General features: G+C 43.7%; 1 protein-coding gene across 1 annotated transcript in view; it reads right to left on the minus strand.

Moving 5' to 3' along the window:
- The window catches only part of LOC118103137 (gamma-aminobutyric acid receptor subunit gamma-3), a 61,791-nt gene extending 40,539 nt beyond the window's left edge, over positions 1 to 21,252 (minus strand). Inside the window, exons 1-2 of the mRNA XM_035149742.2 lie at positions 20,820 to 21,252; positions 20,314 to 20,468 (exon numbers count right to left, since the gene is read on the minus strand). Coding sequence (XP_035005633.1) covers positions 20,314 to 20,468; positions 20,820 to 20,989 — 325 coding nt within the window. The 5' untranslated portion in view covers positions 20,990 to 21,252. The remainder of the gene's footprint in view (positions 1 to 20,313; positions 20,469 to 20,819) is intronic.
- Between the last annotated feature and the right edge of the window lie 3,244 nt (positions 21,253 to 24,496).

Genomic DNA, 24,496 nt, shown 5'->3' on the forward strand with positions numbered 1-24,496 from the left:
ACATGTTTGGAATCTGCCGCCTGGCTCGGGGGAAAAAGAAAAAATTGTCGGTTGAAGTGAGGAGGGCACGTCGCCATTTACTGTCGTTTTGTGTGCCAAAGGTTAGGAGTTCTGCCAAGTGGTGTATTTTAATAGATCTCTGTGGGAACTGGAGTCTTTACCCAAAAAAGAGGGGGTTGCGCCTCAGTGTTTGCACACAATATATTTCACAGACCGCACCACAAAGCCTCCATTTCCTCTTTCATCCGATCACTAAACAAGGCAAACGTTACAAAAACGTCCAAATCGGCACGTTTCTTTCTCTCCTGCGTGCTCAACTCCCAACCTTGATCAGTTAGATCCCTCGATCGGTTTGCTCTCGGCTTCCAGGTGAGGATGTCGGTGCCAGAGTGAACGACGCAGGCTGCTGCCGAGAAAGGAGAAAATGTTCTCACATGAATCATTTGGGTAGAGGTTGAAAAAAAGAAATCGACTTTAATTTGAAGCCGTGGCTGTTTGGGGTGTGCACAGGCACCAGCACTGCCAATTAAGAGCATTACACAGAAGGCAGGTTTGCATGTAATCTAACAATATTGTTGTCACATGTTAACGAATCCATGACCCAACGTTACATGAAGACTTAATCATATCGATATTCTCTAGTTATTAGCCTCCTTACAGTCACGTGCTGTGTGATGTAAATGAAAATGCACTGAAGGGCATGTGGGTGTGTTGGTGTGTGCAGAGCCGAGCGGTGTGTCCCAGGGACCTGCTGTGCTTGGCCCACTGATGCAAACAGTTTTGGTTGGTGGAGGCCGGCTGGGAGGCATTGACTCACTTCCAACGGCATGTTCTGCTCCACCAACTGGACAATGAGGCACAACAATGAGGTTGTGGTGTTTTTTTTTGTGTGCCTGTAATTCAGCTCGTACTGTGCCTACAGATATGTTTTCTACCATCTTCACTGGGAATTCAAGACATCAGCATTCACTACCGATGAAGCTGTGGGACGGATTAGCATGAGATTATGTAGAAGTGCCCAAGGAGATGAATCTTTTACGAACCCTTGACTCTTCTTCTAGTGTCACCGTGAGAGCGTCCACTTATCCTCTGAGATAGCTCAACATACTGTATGATGGCAGACGTTTACTAAACATTTATTCAAGCTTGTCAGAGGATGAACCCCCGACGTCTCTAATTCTTCATTTTCAGAAATATCTTGGCAACCACGATCGGTTCCTCGTTCCTGGTTGTACAGTTCTTCTCAGAATCTTCAGCTTAACTTCGTCTTAAACAAGAAGTGAATATCATCAGCTCAATTGTAAACACATTTCCCAGATATACAGTATGTGGACCAAGGATTGATAGGATTGAGATCGTATAAAATCAATGCGAGCCCACACAGCTACACACGACTGTCGGCAGCTGATGCTTCAACTAAGTAGATTTCCACATTATTTATCATTTTGGGCCCAGACAGGCCAGAACCAGAAAGTCTGCTCACTAATTCATCTGCAGTGTTTGTGTTGCCAAGATGTCAGCCTGATATCTGCAGACAGCTGCTAGCTGGTGTTAGCTTCTTGGCAGAGGCCGACTGACTCTAGCAGAATCCACACACTGTTCCCTCAACTTGCACAGCTTCAAATGTGTGGTATTATCCCCTCTACTCACATTAAAGTGTCTCAGATCCCTTTCATCGATGGGAACGTCCCTTCAAAGTAACCAGACTCGACTAACCACAGTTCATAGCCTGTAGTGAAGTAACTTGACTCAAAGTCGCCATTAAAAACACACAAATGCACAAATGTAAAGATTTATCTCGGGGTTGTAAGGATCAGTACTGAATAATTCAAAAGTAAATCTGTATATTTAATCTGAAAAATTAATTTCTACCCTTTTTTTCCACACAGCTGAATCAATAGCTGCTTTCAGACATGAACTGAAGTCCAGACATTTTTGTCGACTTGGAAAGACGACGAGAATCAAGACCTTCTGGTGATTTACACCTTCTGTCCTTCCTCCTCGCTGCTCTTCTGCAGCGCCGCCCCTCACCTGAGTGTTCTGCCCATTTTCCTGTTGTTCTGAACGCGTCTGATGCGTAAATTCTCCTGCTGCGTTCTTAATATGTGACATGACCAGAGCCAATTACCGGACATTTTTCCAGAATTCATGTCTGGAAACAGCTTGTGTCTCTTTGGAGATATTCTGACCCTGCGCTACCCTTGTGCCAGGAAATGTGTTGATCGCTGCTTTCAAATCCTTCTTTAAGTCACTGCAGGAACTTCTGTTGGCTTCACAACCCTTCTGTTGAAGACTGTCTGGCACTGGTACCGGGCATCAGGCCCATGTTCAGCCTCCGAGTACAATCTTTATTTTCCATTTTTTTGTAAATCTGGCATTGAAGGCGAATGGGACAATACAAACCCATAATGTACAAATTACAGAGAAATAAATGAGATGCATTCATTGTTCACGGAGGATGACTAGGGGCTGGAGCGTTTTCCAGCATTCACTGGGAAACCCCCAGGACACCAGGAGAGGATAAACAATAAAGCAGACGAGTCCAGCTCATCTGAATATTTTGGGATTATGTGGCGGAAACACCGAGTGGAAACCGAGGGGACAACGAGAACGACCGTCCCTCCTGTGAGAGACATCCTCGGTGGAAATGGAGGAAATTGGACAACCACAGGAGTGAATGTACGGGGCGGGGAGCTGACGTGTTTCAGACGAGCAGGTCTGCAGTGTCGGGAAACTGGGACAACCTGAAGGGAATTGTCCTTAATTTACTCCACAGTGGATAATCACAAGAGAACATCACACTCTGTGTCTCTGTAAGAAGCATTTTACACAGACTATCTATCTATCTGTCTGTCTGTCTGTCTGTCTGTCTGTCTGTCTGTCTGTCTGTCTGTCTGTCTTATCTGTCTATCTATCTATCTGTCTGTCTGTCTGTCTGTCTGTCTGTCTGTCTGTCTGTCTATCTATCTATCTATCTATTATCTGATGAATTCATCTTCCTCCTCCTCCTCCTCCTCCACCTCCTCGTCTTCCTTTCAGAAAAGCATGACAGGCCCCATCTGCATTACCGAATTACCCTGTGGGCCTCGATTAAGCAGAGATGGCTTTTATGCCTGCTTGGCCTGGCTGGCATGACAAATGCAGCCCACATTGTGAGCCCTGGCGGACACACACACACACACAGACACACACGCACACACACACACACATCCCTGCTGACCTTTTAACCTCCATATGTTGAGTGTCCAAGACGTACTGTCCAGGAGCAGCGCAGCCCTCAGCTGCCGTCTCAAGGGGTCGCCTTCATCTTCAGAGTCACTCACAAAATAAATGTGCCGTGACATTGTTCGTCACTTCTTTATTAACAGTTATTTACTGTACTTTAGGCTTCCAGGCTACTTGCCTGAAGAAATTACATCCAAAATGCAACAACTACGTGATATTTGGACAAAATTTAGAATAGAATCAATAATGTAATAATGTTGGAGCTGTCGTCACAATGCACTAACTAGACAGCTCAAGCAACACAGCTATAGTAAATTAGAGATTTCTGGAGGTAGCCCCAGCTATTATTAATTTACCAATATACATTTTTTATGAAATAATTCGAAATGTAATGTTGTCCCTAACAACTAAATGAAGAAGTAGCTGAATTAAATCTGGATGTAAAACAAAACCCTGAGATGAAAGCATTTATCTGACTCGAGTGGGATTTCTGCAGTTTTTTCCATTAAATCATGTTTTCGACAGTTAATAATGTTAATTAGGTTTCAGTTTAAATATTAAATGGTAACAGCTAAAGGAAACATTTGGAACACTGTGTCTTTGCCTCACATTCACTACAGATTGTCCACAAACAGAGCAGCATCTCCATTTATTCGAGTTATTCGGCATCGCTGACGATATTTTGTAATCACGCCAAAACTCCTAAAATGAATGAAGGCACTGTGACCTTTGGATTTGTTGCCCAGTTTGCCGGCGAGCCTGAAAAGTTTTTACTATCTTCCCTGCTTCTGCAGTTTCTGCACGATAAGCCTATTAATCCTGTGAAACACTTGATGAAGCCACTTCAAATGTTTGTGTAACCCTCCAATGGGAGAGTGCTGCTCCTACAATATGCCACATGATCGACTGTCTTTGCTCGGGATGAATATTTCTGCACTTGGATTATTCCAGTGTGAGCACCACAGTCTGCACGGCTCTGTTCGTTTATTCCCTTTAAGTCACAGCTATGGCTTTCACAGTTCAAGTCAGATACAAGCGCACAAGGATGTAGTCGGCAGCCTCTGTAATCCATCGCTCCGTACTCCGTTGCGGCCCATGCCATCCACTGTAATCGCACATCGACTCATGCATGACCGCCCTGTTCCCTTGTTACCAGCCTCGGCAGCATGTGTTCACCTTGTGTGTGTGTGTGTGTGTGTGTTTGTGTGTGTCAACATGTCACAGCTTCACATTCCTGACATTTTACAAGTGTGTAGTTGAGCTCAGAGTTCAAAGATGGGTGTGGTAATAGTATATGATCACATAACTAGAATAGAGAAGGAATCCAATCCGGCTCAGTATGTTTATAAAAAAATAAGCTGAAGATCTTTGCTCTTTTGTCTGATGATGAATAAACTGTTATGAAAGTGTGACACAGATAAAAGTAGAATACAGGCGAGAGGAGAGAAGCAGTTATTGTCTGATGAGGTTAATCGGACTGAAATGTTCGTTTATAATCACGGGAAACGTTTAACAGTGCGTGGATCATTTTTCTAATTAAACACATCAGAGGCTTTGGTTTTTCTTTTCTCCTTGTGTTGTCCTGAGCTGCGGCGAAAATAATGAAAGTTAAAGAAAATCAACACTGTCAGAAATCCTGTCGGGAACCAAAGAAACTTCAATTAAAATGAAGCAATAACAGTTATTATGTAGTTACTCGGAGTGATAAAATCCCTCTGTTTGCTTAAAACCAGAGTATTTCCACTGATCAATAAAAAGATCTATTACTCTTTATCACTTCGTTCTTTATTGCAAACACTTCAGTTCCTTCCTGTGATCTGATTGGTCAGTAGTTGAGTTGTGGACGGGTTCTGAGGTTCTGAGGTGAGCGGCGGAGCCCGAGTTACCATGGTGATGGAAGCCGGTAAAGGCTCATCTGTGCTCAACGCTAGTGTTGTAATCAAAGCCTCATTCAGCACCAAAGAACTCGTGTAAGCAAGAAGTGAAACAACAGGATTATTTGTGTCAGGCCCTCTGGTGTCAGCCCCCTAGTGGTAATCACAAGTAGGCCACGCAGCCCTTATTTGTCAGCTCCTGAAACTCTTGGATTTGATGTGTAAGCTTCCAAAGAGCAAAAAAAGCTAGAGACCGTTTTATTGCCTGTGTTTCACAGGTCTATGTGTGTTGATGGGACTAGCACAGTGGCACTTCATCATTATGTATGTGACTGCACCAGCTCCACTTGGGAGGAAACAGCCCTTTCCAGCCGGCATGGCGCTCCACCACACACTGGCAAAACAACAGATTCCCTGGGCGCACACAAACACACACACACACACAAACACACACACACTAACTTTTGATTGCAGAAAAATGTCAAAACTGTTGAGGAGCACCAGAAAACACAGACGATGCTGAAGGACTTGACCGATTGAGGACCATTTTTACGAAGGTTCTTCTGGTACTGGTTTTAAAATACTAGAGACACAGATGGTGAAATAAACCAGTGGCTGCAGACACGTTGGTTTTATTTGTTCCGCTCAAAGAATGCATTCACAGACTTGCACGTAATGAGATTGAAATTGAGACTGGGAGCATGTTTAGACTCTGATGGTTGTAATATTCTGCCCCCTCATGTGTGACAGTCATTTCGACAGAAGTGAAATAAATAAAATAGTAGGGAGATGTGTGCATGAAACAATTACTGTAAATATTTAGATGTAAATCATGTATTTGTACGTCTGTGCATCTCTCTAAGATGTACTTATACTTTGTCAGCCTAATACTGCTCAGACAATCTTGTTCATTATAAGATAGTATGGTAATAATAGATGATAGGTAGTAAGAGAGTTCAGTCACATTAAAACTCGTGTGTGGAATAAAAAAAAAGTAAAATTATAAATAGCAGTCCTTCACACACTTCCACCATTTTGACTATTTCTTCCTCCGAGGAATGTTTAAATAACTCAAACTGCCTCCTGCGTGTGGCGAGCAGCAGCCATCTGGTTCCCCCAGAAAGCGATGGGGCTAGAAATTTATTTGCCAATTCTTTCTGACCCACATCTGTACATTTCAGCAGCGCCGCGCTCCCAGGACGAGCGACGGTGAGCCATCTGCAGCGCCGACAGGGACATCAGCTGCAGCCGCCCGACGACGGGGGGAAACTGTCGTCCGTCAAACGCAGATGAGGTCTACCGCTGAACTCCACCCCCTCTGGCAGATACTACAGGTACAGCAGAATCACCGAAAGTTTCTAAAATGATTTATGTTTCTGAAAACACAAAGGATGTGAGTATTGAATAATTAGACGAATTAGATTCTTTTGAGCAGTGAAACGAAGCCTCTCATCCATTTCCCAATTTTTATCAATGATCTTCACTGCTCTGTGAGCTTGGCTGTGTAAACACTGGAAACAGGGTGGAACGTGAACCTGGCCCAGTCAGACGGCAGCAGAATCTGCCCAAAGCTCTAAAGCTCCCTGATCAGAGGATTTCTTGGCTCTGAGCAGTTGCTGGGCAAGCAGCAGAGACTCACAGAACCATTGGTGGGATATCTGAGATGGATTCTGATACCAAGCTTATCCTGTTATATTGGTATTCTCGTGTTTATTTCACACATAAACCTAGTAATCTAGAAAAAGAGCCAACATTCCCTCTCTTTTAGCTCTGTTTTGGTCTCCTCCTGAGGGAAGTGCCCGGCTCTTTATCGGCTCAAAGCTTCATTTCGTTCTCGAGAATGTTGCTGAGTGCATCAGTCTCCTGTTTAGTGCTGAGCAGGTACTGTACGGTGGGTTTTATTCACTGAAAGCAGCTGCCTGCTGTGAAACAAACACTATGACACAACTGTCATTGAGCTGAAACCTCCTGTAAAGCTCTCAGCTTTGGATTCCGATTGTTATTATCATTAGAAACTTTTATTGATTGAATTTGAAGTAGAAAACTGCTGCACATCCCGTCCTCGTTAATGTTGATCCACTGCCTGAGAAGTCCACTCGAGCTGCTCGGCCCTGTGCAAACTGTATATCTACTTAATATGAAGCAGGATATTGCTGCCATGCGTCTGCTCAGCAAATCTCCCCTGTATAAACAAACATTATTTAAATAGAGGAGTGCGGCTGTTTTATTACCCAGAGTGAGAGCACATGTTACAGAAACACTCGTCTGGAGATAAAAGACGACCTCAGGTGTTCTGAGGATAAAAACTCATATATTCCTTTCATGAAAGCCTGAAGAAAAAAAGTTATGTAAGTCTTAATGAAAAGACTCGCCCATCAGACAGATATTGACCTGCTGCGTGGGCGTGAGCCGTGCCTGTGTGTTTGTGGTTGGACTGTGTAGGTGTGTGGGGGGGGGGGACTGAGCACAGACTGTACTGTAGCACATTGCATTCAGGTCCCTAAATCTAATATAACAGATCAGGGAAAGGAAAGTATTTCAATTCTGCAGAGGGTTTAATGAGAAGCAAGCAAAGGCAAAGGTCTCAGTGCTTGTGAATCAGCAGCATGCAATCACTCAGCAAAATAGGGGAGGGGGGGCCAGGGGATCCTTGTCAAACACAAGCACACACATTTGTGCACGCAGCGAGGAGGGCGTTGTGGAAATCATCTCCCAATTCAATTCCCATTAATACTTCGACAATAATGAAATAATCACAACAACCACTTTGCGTGTACCTGCTATCGTTGGTAAATTACAAGCATATCCTCCGTTTATTGTATTAATTAGTTTGCGAGTTGGACTGAATGGAAAGTGAATGTGAGCCACCGCTGAAATAACAGCGACTTTGTCCAAACACTCTGTAGAAAGATTACGGTGCAAACAGAAGCAAATAGGCAGCTTTTTGGCTCGACTCGGGCTAATCCCAGGAAACTGTGTTAAGAATCACAACAGCATCTATTTATAATAATGCTAATAGTGCTTGGGTGTCTGCCACGACAGAGGTTAATGCCATAATCTCTTTGAAAAGGGGAAGAGACGGAATATTAGTTGCTTTAGTCACACACTCCCAAACATATCGTTAAACTGACAGGAGACTGGCGGAGGAGGGAAGTCCTCAGTGAACAGGCAACTTTGTCAGTTTAACACGAGGGAAACAAAAAATCGCCGTCGCCCATCACGACTGGAGACATCCTCAGGATTTGATTAGATTCTGTGTCCATCAGGTAAACAATGAATTATGCAGCATGTCCCGCTCCCCAGGTGCAATCACAGCAATGGAAGTTGCCTGAAACGAAACAAGCTAACGTGGAGGATGAGCTTGTAGAAGTTACTTTTTGGAAAAAGGTGCCTCAGGATTTTAAAAAAGTTAGAAATAGAAGAATTACACAGCGTGAGGAGGTGCAGGGGACTTTTCTGTTCTTACCAAAATGAAAAAACGAAGGAAAAACAAATCAAGCGTCCAATCACGGCCGGGAGCAGATGGCGTTTCACATTAAAACAGTTTCCAGCGGGACGACCAGCTGCGTGGACACCACTGTACATCTGTGTCTGCAATGAGAGTTTCCACCCTCAAGCTATGATTGGACACATTGTTTTATTTTGGCTCCATCAATGCATCTCCAAGTCCAGGAAAGGAAATTGCTTCCCTGCACATAGTTATTAAAACTAATGGCAATAATTAGTATTTAGAATGCTGCCCTCTGCTGGACAACTGGATAATGGATAACACCCAAGGTGTAAATTCTGCTGGTGGTGAAGCAGCACCTGACAAGACGTACAAATTATTCATACGATTTTTATTCTTCTTGCCTGTTGTTGTTGTTGTTGTGTGGTGGTGACACGAATACCCCCCGCTCTAACTACAAACACATCCAGTTAAAAATGATTAATGGCTTCTTCTTTGGGTCAAGCTCCACCCCTCCACAAAATTTGTTAGAAATCGACTCACAAACGCTGAAGAAAACATAACCTCCTTGGTTGATGTAATATTCTTTAGGTTTGTGCACACAGGGAGTTTGAAGGTGGTTTCCAGTGGACGAATGTCTATATGTAAGAAAAACACACGTCCATTGTTTAGTCCATTATATTCAGTTATGTACTTTTCCTTTTTAAAACGGGACACTATGAGGGAAGAGTGCATGGGCTATATTTTCTGTATCTCATGCCGGTGATGATGATGATAACTTGAGCAAACGGGTCAAAATCTGCACTTTAGTTTGATTTATCTTCATGTTAAACATTAAAATCTTCCATTAGATCTAACGACAGAATCACAAGAGAAGCTTTACAAACATTGGGACTGCTCGAACAAAATGGCCCCTCTCTCTCTCGTTTGTTCCTCACTTGGCTTAACCGCGCAGGTGCAAACTGCCAACCCCCCCCCCCTGTCCATGGCTAAACACCGGCTCTTTGGCTGGAGGGGACACGGGAGCCACAGATGGAAATCGATTAAATGGTTAGAGCTCACAGGGATGGGGGACGTGTCGGCCATGATCCAGAGCCAGGTTGGTCTTATTACCACCTAATGCACTTCACTTTCCGATCGGAGTATCGTTTCATCCTTTTGGGGTTTCCCATTAACACAGCAACGCCGAAGAAATGAAAAGATGAGCTCCATAAGCCCCCTTTGGAGATGAATTAATCGTTTTTAAGAGAAGCCAAATATCGTCTTCAGACCTTCTGTTTACCTCATTAAACATTTTGTGTGTTTATTAAAAAAAACAACACAGGAACTATGAGACATACTTGTGTGCACTGGGCAGGAAGCTTCACATTGTTAACCCTTAACGAGGTGTAGAAATTCTCACTGATTTGCTAATTGATTTGCTCTAAAATATAATATTATGATTGTGTCTGTAAGTACAAGTTATAATGAAACCACAATGCCTGTTGACACACAGGCAGATGTCACCATGGCAACGTGATATCCCATAGAAGAAATGATATCACTATCAACATAAAAAAAATGCATCAAGCATTTAATATGCTGCTTGTCAGGAAGTGAAGTCGTCAGCTGAGGAAGTCAAATGACATTTGATGAAAAGCCGATATAATTTATACAATTTATACTAAAGACAAAATGTCACCCAAGAATAATAATAAAGAAAATAATACTTAAACTAATTACAATTCCTGAAGATTTGAGTATAAATCTGAGGACTATTTAACCTCATGAACACAGAAAAACAAACTAACAAAGGAATTTGCTTCATACAGTTCATCAAAGGTTACTCCATCCGCCAGCTTGTCTGTGTGCAAGTGTATCCATGCATGTGCACCGTGTGTGTGTGTGTGTGTGTGTGTGTGTGTGTGTGTGTGTGTGTGTGTGTGTGTGTGTGTGTGTGTGTGTGTGTGTGTGTGTGTGTCAGGTGTTCCTGCTTCTCCTCCCCGCAGGTGAATGTCAGTTCGGCTTCCCCGGCTTCTTTAAGACGAGAGCGCGAGCGTTTGCCAGGACTCTAAACTCCTCTTCAACTAATGAAACATCGCCGGACTTGAAATCTCTGGGCGGCTCATCCGGGAATTGTGCTCTCAACCTGTTGAGGTGTCAGCGCCGTGCCAAGTGTCAGGTCTGTGAGGATCAAGGAGAGGAGGCCTGCCAAGGACTGAGTCAGCCCCACAACCGGCAAAGATCACAGGCGGGGGGGTGGAAAGGGCAACTATTTTACTACAGCGGGAACTCAGCGGATTTTTAGGTGGTGTTTCTTTTAAGCAGCACTGAGCTGAATATTACATCAGATTAGATCTGGGAGAGGTCACAGATCACAGAGTATCCAGTGATGATCTATTTGCCTAAATAGACACAGGCTGTACATGAAGATGGACGAAGTGGCTCCACTTCTTCCCACTTTCCAGAAATGAAGCCGAAAAGATCCCGGATACAAACACTGAGCGGAGCCGTGGTGGCGAGATCCCACCGGTACACGCCCTCAGCCAATCGTAAGTCAGAGAGTCAGCTGTCAATCAAGACGTTTCACCCTGTTTCTACAGCGTCAAAAAACAAACTCACTGAAAAAATGAGACCTTGACTTTGGTATAAAAACATTTTTTCTAGGTGTTTTGCAGTTAATGTAGTTTTTACGTCTTCCTGCCACTGCAGCTTGATGAAGTCTCCCAGTGGACGTGCACACATTCCACACGTGCATATTAGAAAAAAGACGACGAGGAGATTGCCATTGTTTGTTAAAAAGTTGTATGAATAAGAAACACGAGGATGTTGTGGAAATGACACGAATACAAATCCAAAGACAAATTTCAGACAAATCTCAACAGCAGAAACAAACTGTTTTTATCCATCCACTGCAAATGTTATCGACCTGTGTGGTAAAAGGAAGGAGGCGAGAAAATGAATGAACTTAGTTTGACAGCAAACCAGTGCAGTAGTGGTTTGGATGTGAGACTGTGGCCGTCACACGGTGCAGCTGCAGCTTGTGGGTGGGTTGTGTTCCTGCTGCACACAGACGACGACTGTGTCACCATGACAACCAACGATGGTAACACGCTGATGTTTAGCAGATAAAATCTTCATTATTTTTGTATTTAGTTGCACTGTACAGACTCCAGGGACACTCTGGTTGAAAAGTAAAGAAATCACCATCATCATTGTGATGAATCAACTGGGAACCATGATGAGATGGTTAACCTAAAGCCAAACATTTGACTGCTGGTGGCGCCAGAGAGTAATCCTAGGGAGTCATCCTCTGGGGGCCATGAAAGTCTGGTGGTAAAATTATGGCTGCAGATTATGGCTTTTTTTATTTTAAAGAATCACAGTAACTTGCTTTTACATCCATTGATTAATTCATACGTCCACATAATTAAATCTTCAACCGGCCCCTAAATCTACAGTATTCCACTGTCGTCTCAGAGTTAACATGAGTAAATGAACGATGTGGTTTAGGGTGAGAGCTCATCAGTGGGATTTTTAAACTGGTGTCCTCTCTTGTCGTAAACACCAGTTTTATTTAATTCAAATGACGACGGATAATTCATTTTAATTACCTCCTCATATTCTCGGGCTGATTTCGATCCAGCTGAGTAGTTACATGATGAGACTGATGCCCTGTTAAGAAAATATTAAGCCAATTCATTAACTGTATCTAATGATTCCAACGTTATGCTTTCGCTCAGAAAATTGACAATTAGAAAATAGGTCCACGCAGCTTTTCAGAATGAGCCTGGATGCATGTTTTTACATTCAAATGAGGCTTCGCTTGCCGTTATTTCGTTTTTTAAAATGTGTCTTTCCTGAGTTGTTGATCGTGTGAACGGTAGAAATTCAAATGCAGGAGAGGAAACTGAAGCAAAACACAGCGAGTGTGAGATGGAGAGGGAGCTCGCACACTCTGTGATCTTATGAAGAAGCCGCACGCACTCGTGTTCATTAGTGAAGGGCAACTCAACCCTAAAACACACCTCTGTTTGTGAGTTATCACCTTTTCAGGCAAAGATTCATCTTTTCGATTCCCAGATCAAAGAGCATCAAAGCCGCATCAGCTGATGGAAGCTACTCAGGGAAATAGGAAAAATACAATCGTGTCTTTTGCACAAAATAGCGGCGGCTTGTGCTTTCCAGTCACAGTCACAAAAACACAACTTTTTGGAGTTTGTCGAGTGCCAAGACTAATGGGATGTCATACCGGCCCAAAGCTCGGAGAAACACCATTAACAAAAGCCGAAAAAAGTCCCAGAAATATGCTTCATATCACAGGGTTTAATTATTTCTGCGCTCGATGTGGAAAATACCTCACACTGACTGACTTGCAGGGAAAATTCTGCACTTAATTCAGCCAAGAAACAAAACCATAAGTGTGCTGAGTGTTCACCAATCATCCAATTATAAGGCAACACGTGGATGGAGACTTTAAAGGGCACCGCACTTCCACTACCTTTGGGTTAGATATATATGTTATGGATATTAATATTATCCTATTTGACGATTGAAATGTTGGGATATAAAGTTAAGATCTCTCAAAGCAGATTTTGCTTTAGTAAAATAAAGGATGCTTCTGAATCTTTTATGAAACCAGCGGGAGATGCAGCTCCTGACGTAAACTGGTGAGGAAAATAAGCAGAATCTAGTGAAACCGAATGTTGCACCATTGACGTCCCATCCTCCACATTCATGCTTCTCCTCAAGTGATTTATGAATTGGAGCTAGGACATTTAAATACAATCTTTCACATGGATCTCAAAAACTCTTCGTCGCACTTTGCAGTCAGTGATGGTGAGGAGGAGGCAGGTTGACAAGGGGAAGTAAAGGCAGGATTGTGGAGGACATGGGGGGACAATAGAGTGAGAGAGAGAGAAACAGACGGAGACAAGAGAGGAAACAGCTGCAAACCCATGATCTCTGAGCTGCTTTGCTTTCTATTCCTGACACACACCTGGCTTTTATCTGAATCAAAGACCTTGTCGGTAGTGAACACGCGAACGCACACATGTGGCTCGTGCACTGTAGATTGTGTGTGAAACATAGTCGGGTATCAGCTGCTTGTTGGTGTCACAGAAACGACACTTCTCCTATTGAGATGCACACGCAGTCCTTTTCCCTCTTCGCTCCACCCACAAGAGATAATTGTGAGCGCCAGACATATTCAGCGAGGCAATAATGGCCGATATGATTGCAGCAACCTGGTCAGTCGGCGCCGATCAATAGCTTGTTAGCTATGGACAATTACAGCCTTCAGTCACAGTCGCCGGCTGTGATCGCAGAACAAGCAGCAACTGGATTAGCAGCCCGGTCGTATTGAGGAGCTGTCAGGTTCGTCGGTATTTGCATGAGGGATGAAATGGACCCGAGTTTAAAGCCGATACGTTTGAGATGTTTTAGAATTCGGTGGTTTCTAAAAAAAAGAAAAAGTCAGGGAATTTGAAATGAATCTTGAGGTTTGGATTCTCTTTGGCTTTTTTCTGTCAGTGGGACTCGTTCCTTGTCTTTTCAGCAAATTCTACTTCTGTCTATTTGCCTGTGAAACATTAACATGGACCACTTCTTGTGTAACAGAGGCTTTTTCCTGGAAAGACCCACTGTGGTGTCTGTAAACGAGGATTAACATGATCAGCAGCTGGAACAGCAGCGATGAGACGCACAACTGAATAAAGTTATTATATGTGGATGAGAGCCACTCGTGGAATCAGTCAGTAACGTGTCAGTGCTCCTGTCAGTGTCCGAGCCTGTTGATACAGATGGACGTGGCATCTCCACTTTCTTCTGCAAATAATAAGAAAAATTTAAAATCAAATGTACCTATCTAAAATTAAAGAAACCATCTTTGAGAAAAATGTAATTGAAATGTACTTAAACTTTTGGGTTTGGTCCAAAGCCACTGAGTCCCCCCGATGTGCTCCTGGTGCAAGAGGCGCTGGCCTCAGATAAACTGTGTGTGTCCCAGTTGCAGGTTTTTAAAGCCTCTGTCTGTACGTTTGTTGACTCAGTTCTCGTGGGCACAGACTTTAATCTGTCTTAAATGTGCTTTTTAATTTGTTGGCAGACTTGTGTATTTTTAGAATCTGGCTCAAACCTAAACTTAACTCAATCTTGCAGACTTCCAAACTCTGAATGTGCGTGGCTGTGGAGCCCACATCACCACAGAGCCTCGCTCTCCAGCCCACTTCGTCCCCGATTCCCTGGCTAGCGCACACAAAGCCACTTGCACGCACGCGAGGATCACACAGAACCGCGCACGCCGATCACACTCAGAATCCAAAAGGAAAGTGACACAATAGGGACACAAAAGCATCTCATCTTCATCTGAGGCGAACTGCTTCTTATCGTTTAAGGTGAGACTCAACACTTGTTCTGCTCGGGGGAAATCTGGGTCGCTTTTTCGCAAGTGGACCAGTCACCCACTTTATATGAAGATTAGGCTGAGTGCTCGCTTCGCAAGCCTGGAAGAGACGGGGAGGAAAACAAACACAGGAACTAAGATAATAACCTTGTTATTCGGTATCTCGGATTTCTACAGTTGGCTTTTTTTTTTACTTCCACATTTTGCATCAGTGTCGTGGAACTGAGTTGAACCGTTTGCCTGTTTTAACGACTCCTGTGAAATAATAATCAAATTAAAGTGAATGGGCAGCTGATTATGCTAAATGCTAAAGCTAGGAGGAGGCATGAGGCCGTTCTCATAAACATGAACTTAAGGAATGGACAGTTGGGTCCGAACATTTTCCACAGTTTGTCTTTCACATATGAAGAACGCTGCAGGAGATTCTCCGGGTCAGACGAGAAAGTTCAGGCGAGGGGTGGAGCCTGTAGGAGGCGGGACGTGACGTATAAATCCCGTGGCCTTCCTCCTCAATAGCTCTCGAATCTCGTTCTTTCCTTTTTCATCCGTAAACATTTGTTTTCTTCCCTTTCACATCCGTCACGTGTTAGGCTGACTCGGACAAGTCAATGTCCAAACTTCATGTGTGAAAGCAACAGTAGCTGTCACCACCTCTTCTATTATAATGTGAAATAGACTAATAACTGCAGAAGGTTGAACCATTCAAGTGGAACAAGTGTTACCTTATTCATTAGGATTGTGATTCTCCCACTTGAGCTGTTTGTTGTTGATCTGTAGTGTTTCTGATATTTAATCTTCACAGCTCCAACCTACAGCCCTGAAATTACTAGATAATGAAATTAATAAAATGTATATCTAATCTTGTACAGTGGAATTTCACAGCACAACAATCTACTCGATTGTAGCGTAAAGAGCCGAAGGAGCTTCTTCGCTGTGAGACACAAACACACTTCTCAGTTCTAAATGCACGGACCAATTAACACAGAAGAATCTCTGATATGCTTTAAAAACAACAGTATGTTTTCTGGTTCCACAGCCAGCAGCATATAAACAAGCACAAACGAGAGAGGAGTGCGCAATTCAAGAAAAACACAGGCAAAGAGAAGAGGGTGTGTGTGTGTGTGTGTGTGTGTGTGTGTGTGTGTGTGTGTGTGTGTGTGTGTGTGTGTGTGTGTGTGTGTGTGTGTGTGTGTGTGTGTGTAAACAGGATAATTTTGATTTAGACAAAATCCAGGTATATCTCAGAAATGAGGCCCACTGTTCTGACTTCAGTAGCTGACTGTCTTGTTATTGTTAGTGTGTGTGTGTGTGTGTGTGTGTGTGTGTGTGTGTGTGTGTGTGTGTTTGTGTTTCTCAGAGAGTCATTGCAGCAGCTCTCAACTGAACCCGCTTTTTTTTCTCCACAATGCTTTAAATGTCCCAGATCTGTCTTTGACTCAGCGTCATCTCCGAGTGTGTACCTTTTTGAGTGTGTGTCCCTCCGTGTGCGTGTCTGTGTCCATATGTCTTTTTCACACACACACACACACACGCGTGTTTCCACTCCCTCGCACTATCCTGCTCCAACATTAACATTTCATGGACGATTCTGGGGTTTGTCAACTGGATCTCATCAAAATTTCATCCTTAATTACTGAGGCAGAGCTGGAGGGAGATTCCCCAGCACGAGGAGAACTGCCACTCTGAGCCGAGCTGCCGGTGGGAAAGAAAGAATCAACCCCCACCAGCGTATTGCCGGTGAAAGGCTGGAGCTTGGTCCTTTTAAATAACCTAAGAACACAACTCTTAATGATCTGGAGATAAGTGCTCCCACCAGAGCCCGTTGTAGGAAGTCGGTGGAAAACTGAAACCATCACAAACGACTCCCTGACTCTGCAGCGGCAGCATCGAGGTGCAGAGTGTCACGTCAGACTGAGACTTAATAAACAAGCTCATGAGTCCTGCAGCTGAGTGACAGAGATTAGTGGCAAACAGGCCCCACTGCCAATCATCAAGAGACGTGTAATGTTATTCTCAGTGGTGGAAAACCAGCCGAATACTACCTGAAAAGTACTTGAGTGTATCCACACCATTGTACTTTCTTCTCCATTACAAGGCCCAACGTCCCCCTGACCTTCTAACAAGCTGCATCATCGCACACTCATAGATTTCAGTCCCCTAAATATTTCAAAATAGTTTTTTTGTGTTCTGTATGTACGTTATTCACCCCCAATTAATGTTTTTTTTCTTAAAGGTAGACAAGTGGACGCAGCAGAGCCAGAAACATCAAAACTGGCATTACCCACAATGCAATGGTCGTAAAGCTAGTAGCAGCTAAAGTAGCCCGAAGCCACAAGTCTCAAGTACAGATGAAGGGCTCCGGTAGGTGGACCTCTTTTTTTACGTTCACACCCTCAAATTGTTTTCACGATCCAACTTGTAGTTTCTGATTTATTTCCCCTTCCTGTCGCACACAAACCTGTAAGAAACCTGTAAATTGTGTGGAGTTGTCGAACTCCTCCTCAGCATGTGTTGATGGGCACGTGTGTCAGGGTGTAGGTGAGGAGACGGGAGAGACAGTGTCGCAGTGAGCTGCAGGAAACAGAGCAGCATCCAAAGTGTAAAATAAATAAATAACTAAGAAGCAACCACAACAAAAACATTTATTCCAGAATTTAGAGTAGAGCAGCTCCCGAATGATTTGCACATACCAGTCGATCAACTAGTGGTCTGATTCGTGGGCACGCTGCTGATTGTAAATGCAGAAATCTGCCTCCACGGGAAAAAAAAGAAATGCCTGAAAAAATAAACTCTTAACAAAGCAGAAGTAAATTGGAAAATAAGAAAAATAAAAACAGATGCTACGGTGTTTTAGAGTCTGATACTGTGGGGTGAACACAAGACAAACATCTTTTACTCGTGTATCGATAGTACAACATGAAAAAGTTATTTTTTTACCTCCTATTACTCTGATTTGAGGTTAATCATGCAACAACAGGTCCCATAATTTGGGGGTTGAAGGGGACAGAACAGACGGATGTGGGTCGTCCTCTAACCTGAATGTCAGTGGTTCGATTCCCAGGCTACTCCAGTCCACATGGCGAAGTTTTTCGGCAAAGTGGCTCTATTTAAAGTTATGCCCAATCAGCTAGTAGCAGCGTTTGTTCACTATGTTCCCAGGGATTACTACGAAAATAAAAACGGGATGATTCTCCGGTTAGATTTGGATTTACAATGTGTCGTCTTTTACAATTTCTATGCAGATGTATGGACATTTATGCCCATTGGACATTAGATAGAATCAGATAATTGGCAAATGAGATCCCACTGAATGTAAAAATATGTATTTTTTATGTTTGCGTGTTCATATTTGCCTGCATGAATGTTTAGTCTGCAGTTGCATTGAGGATTATCCCAGTTAGTATATGTCTCTGTGTATTTTCTCACCGAGATGCAAATGTACCGTCTTGTTCATACATTTAATAAGAGAAGGTCGTGGTCAATGCTGGTTGACATTCCGAGCTTTGCTCCAGAGCACAGGGAAGTCTGATTTCATGCATTTAATCAGGAACAGAGCACTAATATACACATCTCTCCAACATTATACTGAACCCGAGTGATTACCACTTCACTAGTCGGCACACTTCACGTGCCACATAGCTACCGCCTTGATTTCTCCAAATCGCTCTTGAAAAGCGGCGGTAACAATAAATGAGACTGTAGTCGACGGCACAGGAAACTTTTCTAGTCGGCAGCCCACCGCTGAGAACACTCCGGGGATCAAACCAATAACCCTTTGATTAGCAGCCGGCCGCCCTGCATCTGCGAGGAAGGCATTTTACCCTCCAACTCCGAGGAGCCCCGTGAGTTCTGATTCCTTCTGTAAGCGCCGTGGAAATGATGTGGCAGCAATCAGAGCAGGTTCTGGACTCAAGCTGTGGCCCTCAACCTCACACACACAACCTCCCATGTATGATATGTAAGAGGAGGCCATATACATGATATGTAAGAGGGAGCTATATACGATATATATATATATATACGATATAAATACCTCAGGATCTGTGCATGTTGACAAAGTGAGACCTTTATACGTTTCTGTCGTGCGTTTAACAAAAAACTTGAAATGACAGACATTAACAAAAGAAAGTAAAAATATCTGAGAACAAAAGTTGTCATGCGTGACTGAGGTGGAAGAATTGTTGCATCAATGCTCCTTTCTGCTCCTTTGAGGTTTGACTGCCGCTCTTTTTATTACATCATCCTGTTGTGCTCTCGTCTTTAATGGCACCAGCCTGCAGAACCACTGCCAATAACAGCACTGGCTTTTTTATCCTTTTTACTGATTTTCTGTATATGTGCAGTACGCTTTGATGGACACTCGATAAAAGATGTTTTCAAGGTTTCATCCACTAGAGATTCATGTGGGAAACCTTCATCATTGGAGATGACATGTGAAAACATTTTGGTTTTGATGGGAAGCTGCAGCCATTTGAAAAATGGAGGCAGGGTTTTAATCACTCAGTGTTCGGTCAGTGTAAAGATCATTATGCTTCAATGAGATCGAGGAGACATGAGGTGGATCGTGATCCTAGCTTCTGGTTTCAGCTCATCTCAGCCCAGACCAGTAGATTTCAGATCCACTATGGACCAGTATTTTTCAGGACCATGGACGTCTCAAATCCAGTCTAGTAAAGCCCAAACCAGCGGGCCTTTATACCATCACCAAACCCAAACCAGTGCATTATAAAACCATGGACACTCTAAACCACTATCAGGACAATGGACTGCTCAAATCCATACCAGGGAATTTCAGATCCACTACAGATCTTTGAGGACAACGGACTGCTACACTAAAACCAGTATGTTTCATGGCCACACCATGGACACCTCCAATTCTAACCAGGGTCTTTCAGGACCATGGACGTCTTAACCCCAAACCAGTATGTTTCACCACCATGGACAGCTACACTCCAAACCAGTATATTTCAGCACCATGGACAGCTACACTCCAAACCATTATGTTTCACCACCATGGACAGATCCACTACAGAGCAGCAACATTCAGCACCACAGGCAGCTACACTCCAAACCAGTATCACCGTGGACAGCTCCTAGTCTAACCAGGGTCCTTTAGAACCATGGACAGCTGAAATCCAGACCAGTGTATTCCAACAGCATGTAACCAGTATGTCTCAGCACCACGGAAACTAAAACCAGGATGATTCAGGGCCGTGGACAGATCCATTCATCCAAGTTCCAGGATCTTTCCGCACCAGTGACAGATCAACAGCCCAGTTCAGCACCATCAGCTCTAAACTTCTTTACATCTGGTCTCTCTCTCTCTCTCTCTCTCTCTCTCTCTCTCTCTCTCTCTCTCTCTCTCTCTATTCAACTAGCCTTACCTCCGATGTCCGGCCGCAGCGTCTTGTCATATTCCTTCAGCAGGTTGTTCAGTATGAGTGTGGCATCCTCCTGGTGCGTCCTGGGCACCAGCATTTGATTGACGGTGGTATCGTGTTGATCTTCGTCGTCGTCGCCATATTCCAGTAGATCAGACCTGGGGAGGTGGGAGGAGTGGGAGGGGGGGGTCGTCAGTCACGTTAGCGCCCCCTGTAATAAACACCCTGGTCGTGGAAACTTTGTGGGTGCATGCAATGATGTAATATCTGAATTTAACCCCCCACCCCCTTTTTGCAAATGATTGTCAGACCCCAGACTCTGTATTGAGGCGCAGCAGTAAATGGTTGCTGCGTGTGTCTGTCTCTGTGTGTGTGCGTGTGCGTGTGCGTGCGGGGAAAGCCCTTATCAGCCATTCACATAACAAAGCGCTGGTGTTGCCATTAAATCCTCAACTTTTGAAGCTGCAGAGGAACAATAACAAGCGGGAGAAGAAGATGATCGGACTCACCGCGCGCCCCGGACGAGCAGAAGTGTGCAGAGGATGACCACAAACTTGATTGTCATTTTCCCATGCGCGGATCCCCTCTGATCACAATGAATCGGTGGTTCGAGACCCCGGCGTGTGCTGCTGCCGCCGCTGCTGCGTAAAAGTGCCCAGTACAGTAGGTGTGGAACCATCAATCCGAGCTGTGAACTTCCTCATCCGCCCACACACTTTTTCCTGCGTGTCATCTGCGGCCACAGCGGTCTCTCTCTCTCTCTCTCTCTCTCTCTCTCTCTCTCTCCTCTCTCTCTCTCTCTCTCTCTGTGTCTCTCCCCCTCGGTCCTCCGCACCCTGGGATGGAGGTGGGTGTGGGTTGGGGAGATCCTCCGGGGACGCACCCGACGATCAATGACAGTGATCAGCGAAGAGACTGGATCCAGCGGCGCCCTCCTCCCTCTCTCTCTCTCTCTCTCTCTCTCTCTCTCTCTCTCTCTCTCTCTCTCTCTCTCTCTCTGTGTGTGGGCAACACAGTGGTTGAGTGACGCTGTTGCTGCTGCTGCTGCTGGAGTTGAACCTCAGGAGATGAGCATCTTGCGTGACTCATACACGTGCACGGGCTCCGTGCAATACCTGGATCAAAATTGCTTTTCATTATCTGGAGGAAAAACATGAGCAAACACCTCCCTTTTAGAAAAAAATAATTTCAGGCTACGTCATGAGCAACGTTTATTTATTTCATTACAGCTGCTGCATATTTAAACATCTGGAGGTGCCTTTCTTGGGGGGAAACAACCATCCAAGCACATCTGGAAAAAAATGTGTTTTCTGAACTCTTTCTCCACATTTTTAGATGTTGCAGTGTATCTGCTGCAGATAAACAAGATCCATGCAAATAACGCGTCAGGGCCAGTTTCTCTGAACACGCACCTGACTTCGTGTTCGTGTTGTTGTCTTTGTCTGATGATGCGCAGCCACCGGGAGTCTCACTCTTTGCGCTTTTACGCACCGCGAGCTCAAAATAAGTCATTTCTGATTAGGGCGCACAACTCAGTGAGGGGGCAGCTCAGCTCAGACCTGTCACACTGTCGGAGCCACATGCAGCAGCAGCAGCACACTCTGCTGTGGAGAGGCTTCAGCGCCCCCTGGTGTCTGCTGGGAGGTGCAGCAGTATAAAGTTAGGTTTTCACCGCAGTGCTTCAACCAGAGGATTTTAACCTCTTGACCAGAACACTTTAAAACAAACCCCCCCAAAAAACATATGGAACCTACTTCATTAAAAGGGCAGCAAAAGTATCATGAAAATGTGAAGCACTTGAAGTAAAGGTGACTGTACCTGCAGGAAAATGGCTATATATACTGTTATACTGATGTACTAATATTTGTTATTACTGATTAATCAATATGAAAGCATCATTTTTATGATATAGCTGCTCTGGATTGAACTAAATATTATATTATTATTGTTGTAGTTATTGTTATTATTGCACTTATCAAAAACGTACTGTATTTTGTAAGAAAAAAATTATAATATATTGTAATATAAGAGATAGTATAGCATAATTCTATTGGCTGTATATTTTAATATATATATATATATAGTGAATTCAAATGGGTATTTCAATGTAAGTTTAAAGTGGAGTCTCTTTACTATTAAAATGTTTTTTTCATATTTTAGATGCAGCAAACAAGTAAAGAAATAAGGACGAGGAAACTAAAATAGACAAACAAGTATAAAGGTCTTTGAATGATTTATAAATCAAGTTCAAAAGCAGAATATTACATGTGCTGCATATTCTAATCACGAGGAAGTTGTCTTATTGGCTAAAGAGCGCATTATTTTCTCGAGTCGTTTGGGGTCATTAGTTCTAGAGGATGTAAATATTTAATGAATTAACAACATGTCCTGTCGCGGGGCCTGCTTTCACGTTTTTAAATTGCATTGCACATTATAAATGTATCATGTTTGCTCTGATATTTATGTGCAACCCCTAATCTGCACTGCTGTCAGACAAATGATGTCATAGCGAAGCAATGAGTACAGTATTGAAGCAGAAGGATAAAGTAGGAACTCGTCAAACAAAGTACAAGTACCTCAAATGTGCCCATAAGTGCAGTACACTTGAGTCAATGTAATGAGTTACATTCCACCACTGTTACTGTTAAAAGTAATGACCCTTGAAAAGGAGTGTTGGCAAGTTCTCCGTCTCGTGAACGACAAGATGTCTCAAGTTCTGCTCGATAAGGGAACTGTAATCTTTCATTTTAGTCTTGCTCCTCGAATATCAGGTTAGAAATAACTCCGTTCTGAACGTCGTGTGAAACAAAGAGCGACAGCCTGCATGTGAAGTTGCTTTGTTACACTTGTCTCTCCTGCAGAAAGTAACTGTCTTCATGAGAACCTTAAAATAGACCAAAAAAAGATTTTACCCAGATGTGTGATCACTGGAATGGGAGCCTACGGACTTTATTTATACATCCAGCTATTTTCATAGAGCACTTAAATATCACTCGGGAATTACATTGATACAAGAAATGCTGGCAATCTTCCTCCTTATATATTAGCAGTTATCATCATAGTTTACGATTCTGCGGAATACAGCAGCAGCTTGGCTCCGTGTTTAAAAATAAAAAATAATCCCTGAATACCAGCTTTGTTCATCCTTTTTATTTGATCAATTTAAGTATATTACATAAAACAAATACAATACATAAAAACAAAGAATAAATGTAAGTAAGACTTTTTTTTTCAAGCCCACCTATAAAGGCAAAGGTCTCCTCCAAAACAAAAGTGTTTCACTGAGGCTCAAAACGATGAAGATCTCCTGAAGCTGACGGCCGCATGTGCATTACATTCCCTAGTCGAGAGACCCAAGTTCAAAACTTCACTCTGCCTGCTGTGGATAAAGCACATATAATGAATCCTAAATTTGTCCCCAACATGCACCAGCCACATCTGTCCAGACGCCGCGCGGAGAAAAACAAGCGTTTGTCATCGGCTGGGCCGGTCGGGGCTTAAATTGGAGTTTGCTGTAAGGGGGCCCCCCTGAACGGGTGAAAGCAACTTAAGCGTCACTAAATCCCTTTTTCTAACAGATGTATGGCAGATGAGTCTGTGACAGTGGCGGAGGGAAGGAGGGAGGGGCAATCGCTCCTTGGCTGGCAAATGAGGAGAGAGCGTTGGTTAAACGGACGGATGGATGGATGACGGATGGATGGATGGAAAGAGAGGGGCATTCATTTCTTCATGAAGATCTGACCTGCAGTGAAATGATTAAACGGGAATATTTCAGTTTTGAAAATGTCCCTTCACTCCTTTTTCCCGTTTTAGCACGTAAGCATCCTTAGCGGGGGGAAAGTGTTTGAGACAATTTGAACATTTAACTTATTAGGGACAGAAATCGCTTCTAGAAGTTTCATTTCCTTTGGTAACCTAACTCAGAATAAGGCTGAGTGAAGCAGCACTGGAGCAGTTTGGCCCCCGACACGACAAATGATCCAAAGATTCACGAGGGACTCTGCAGGAATAATAGAAAAATGCTCCCTCTTACTGGACGAAGCAGCGGAGTCAGACACAAACAGGGAGAGCAGGAGCAGATTCAGAGGTTGGAGGTTGTTACCGGGGGGAAAGGGCTGTTCGTGTGCACCTGGCTGCCATGGTAACCCCTCGACAAATAGATGCACGGGACCGCATCTCATTGGAC

This window comes from Hippoglossus stenolepis, chromosome 24, assembly GCF_022539355.2.
Source record: "Hippoglossus stenolepis isolate QCI-W04-F060 chromosome 24, HSTE1.2, whole genome shotgun sequence".
In the NCBI taxonomy this organism is placed as follows: Eukaryota; Metazoa; Chordata; class Actinopteri; order Pleuronectiformes; family Pleuronectidae; genus Hippoglossus; species Hippoglossus stenolepis.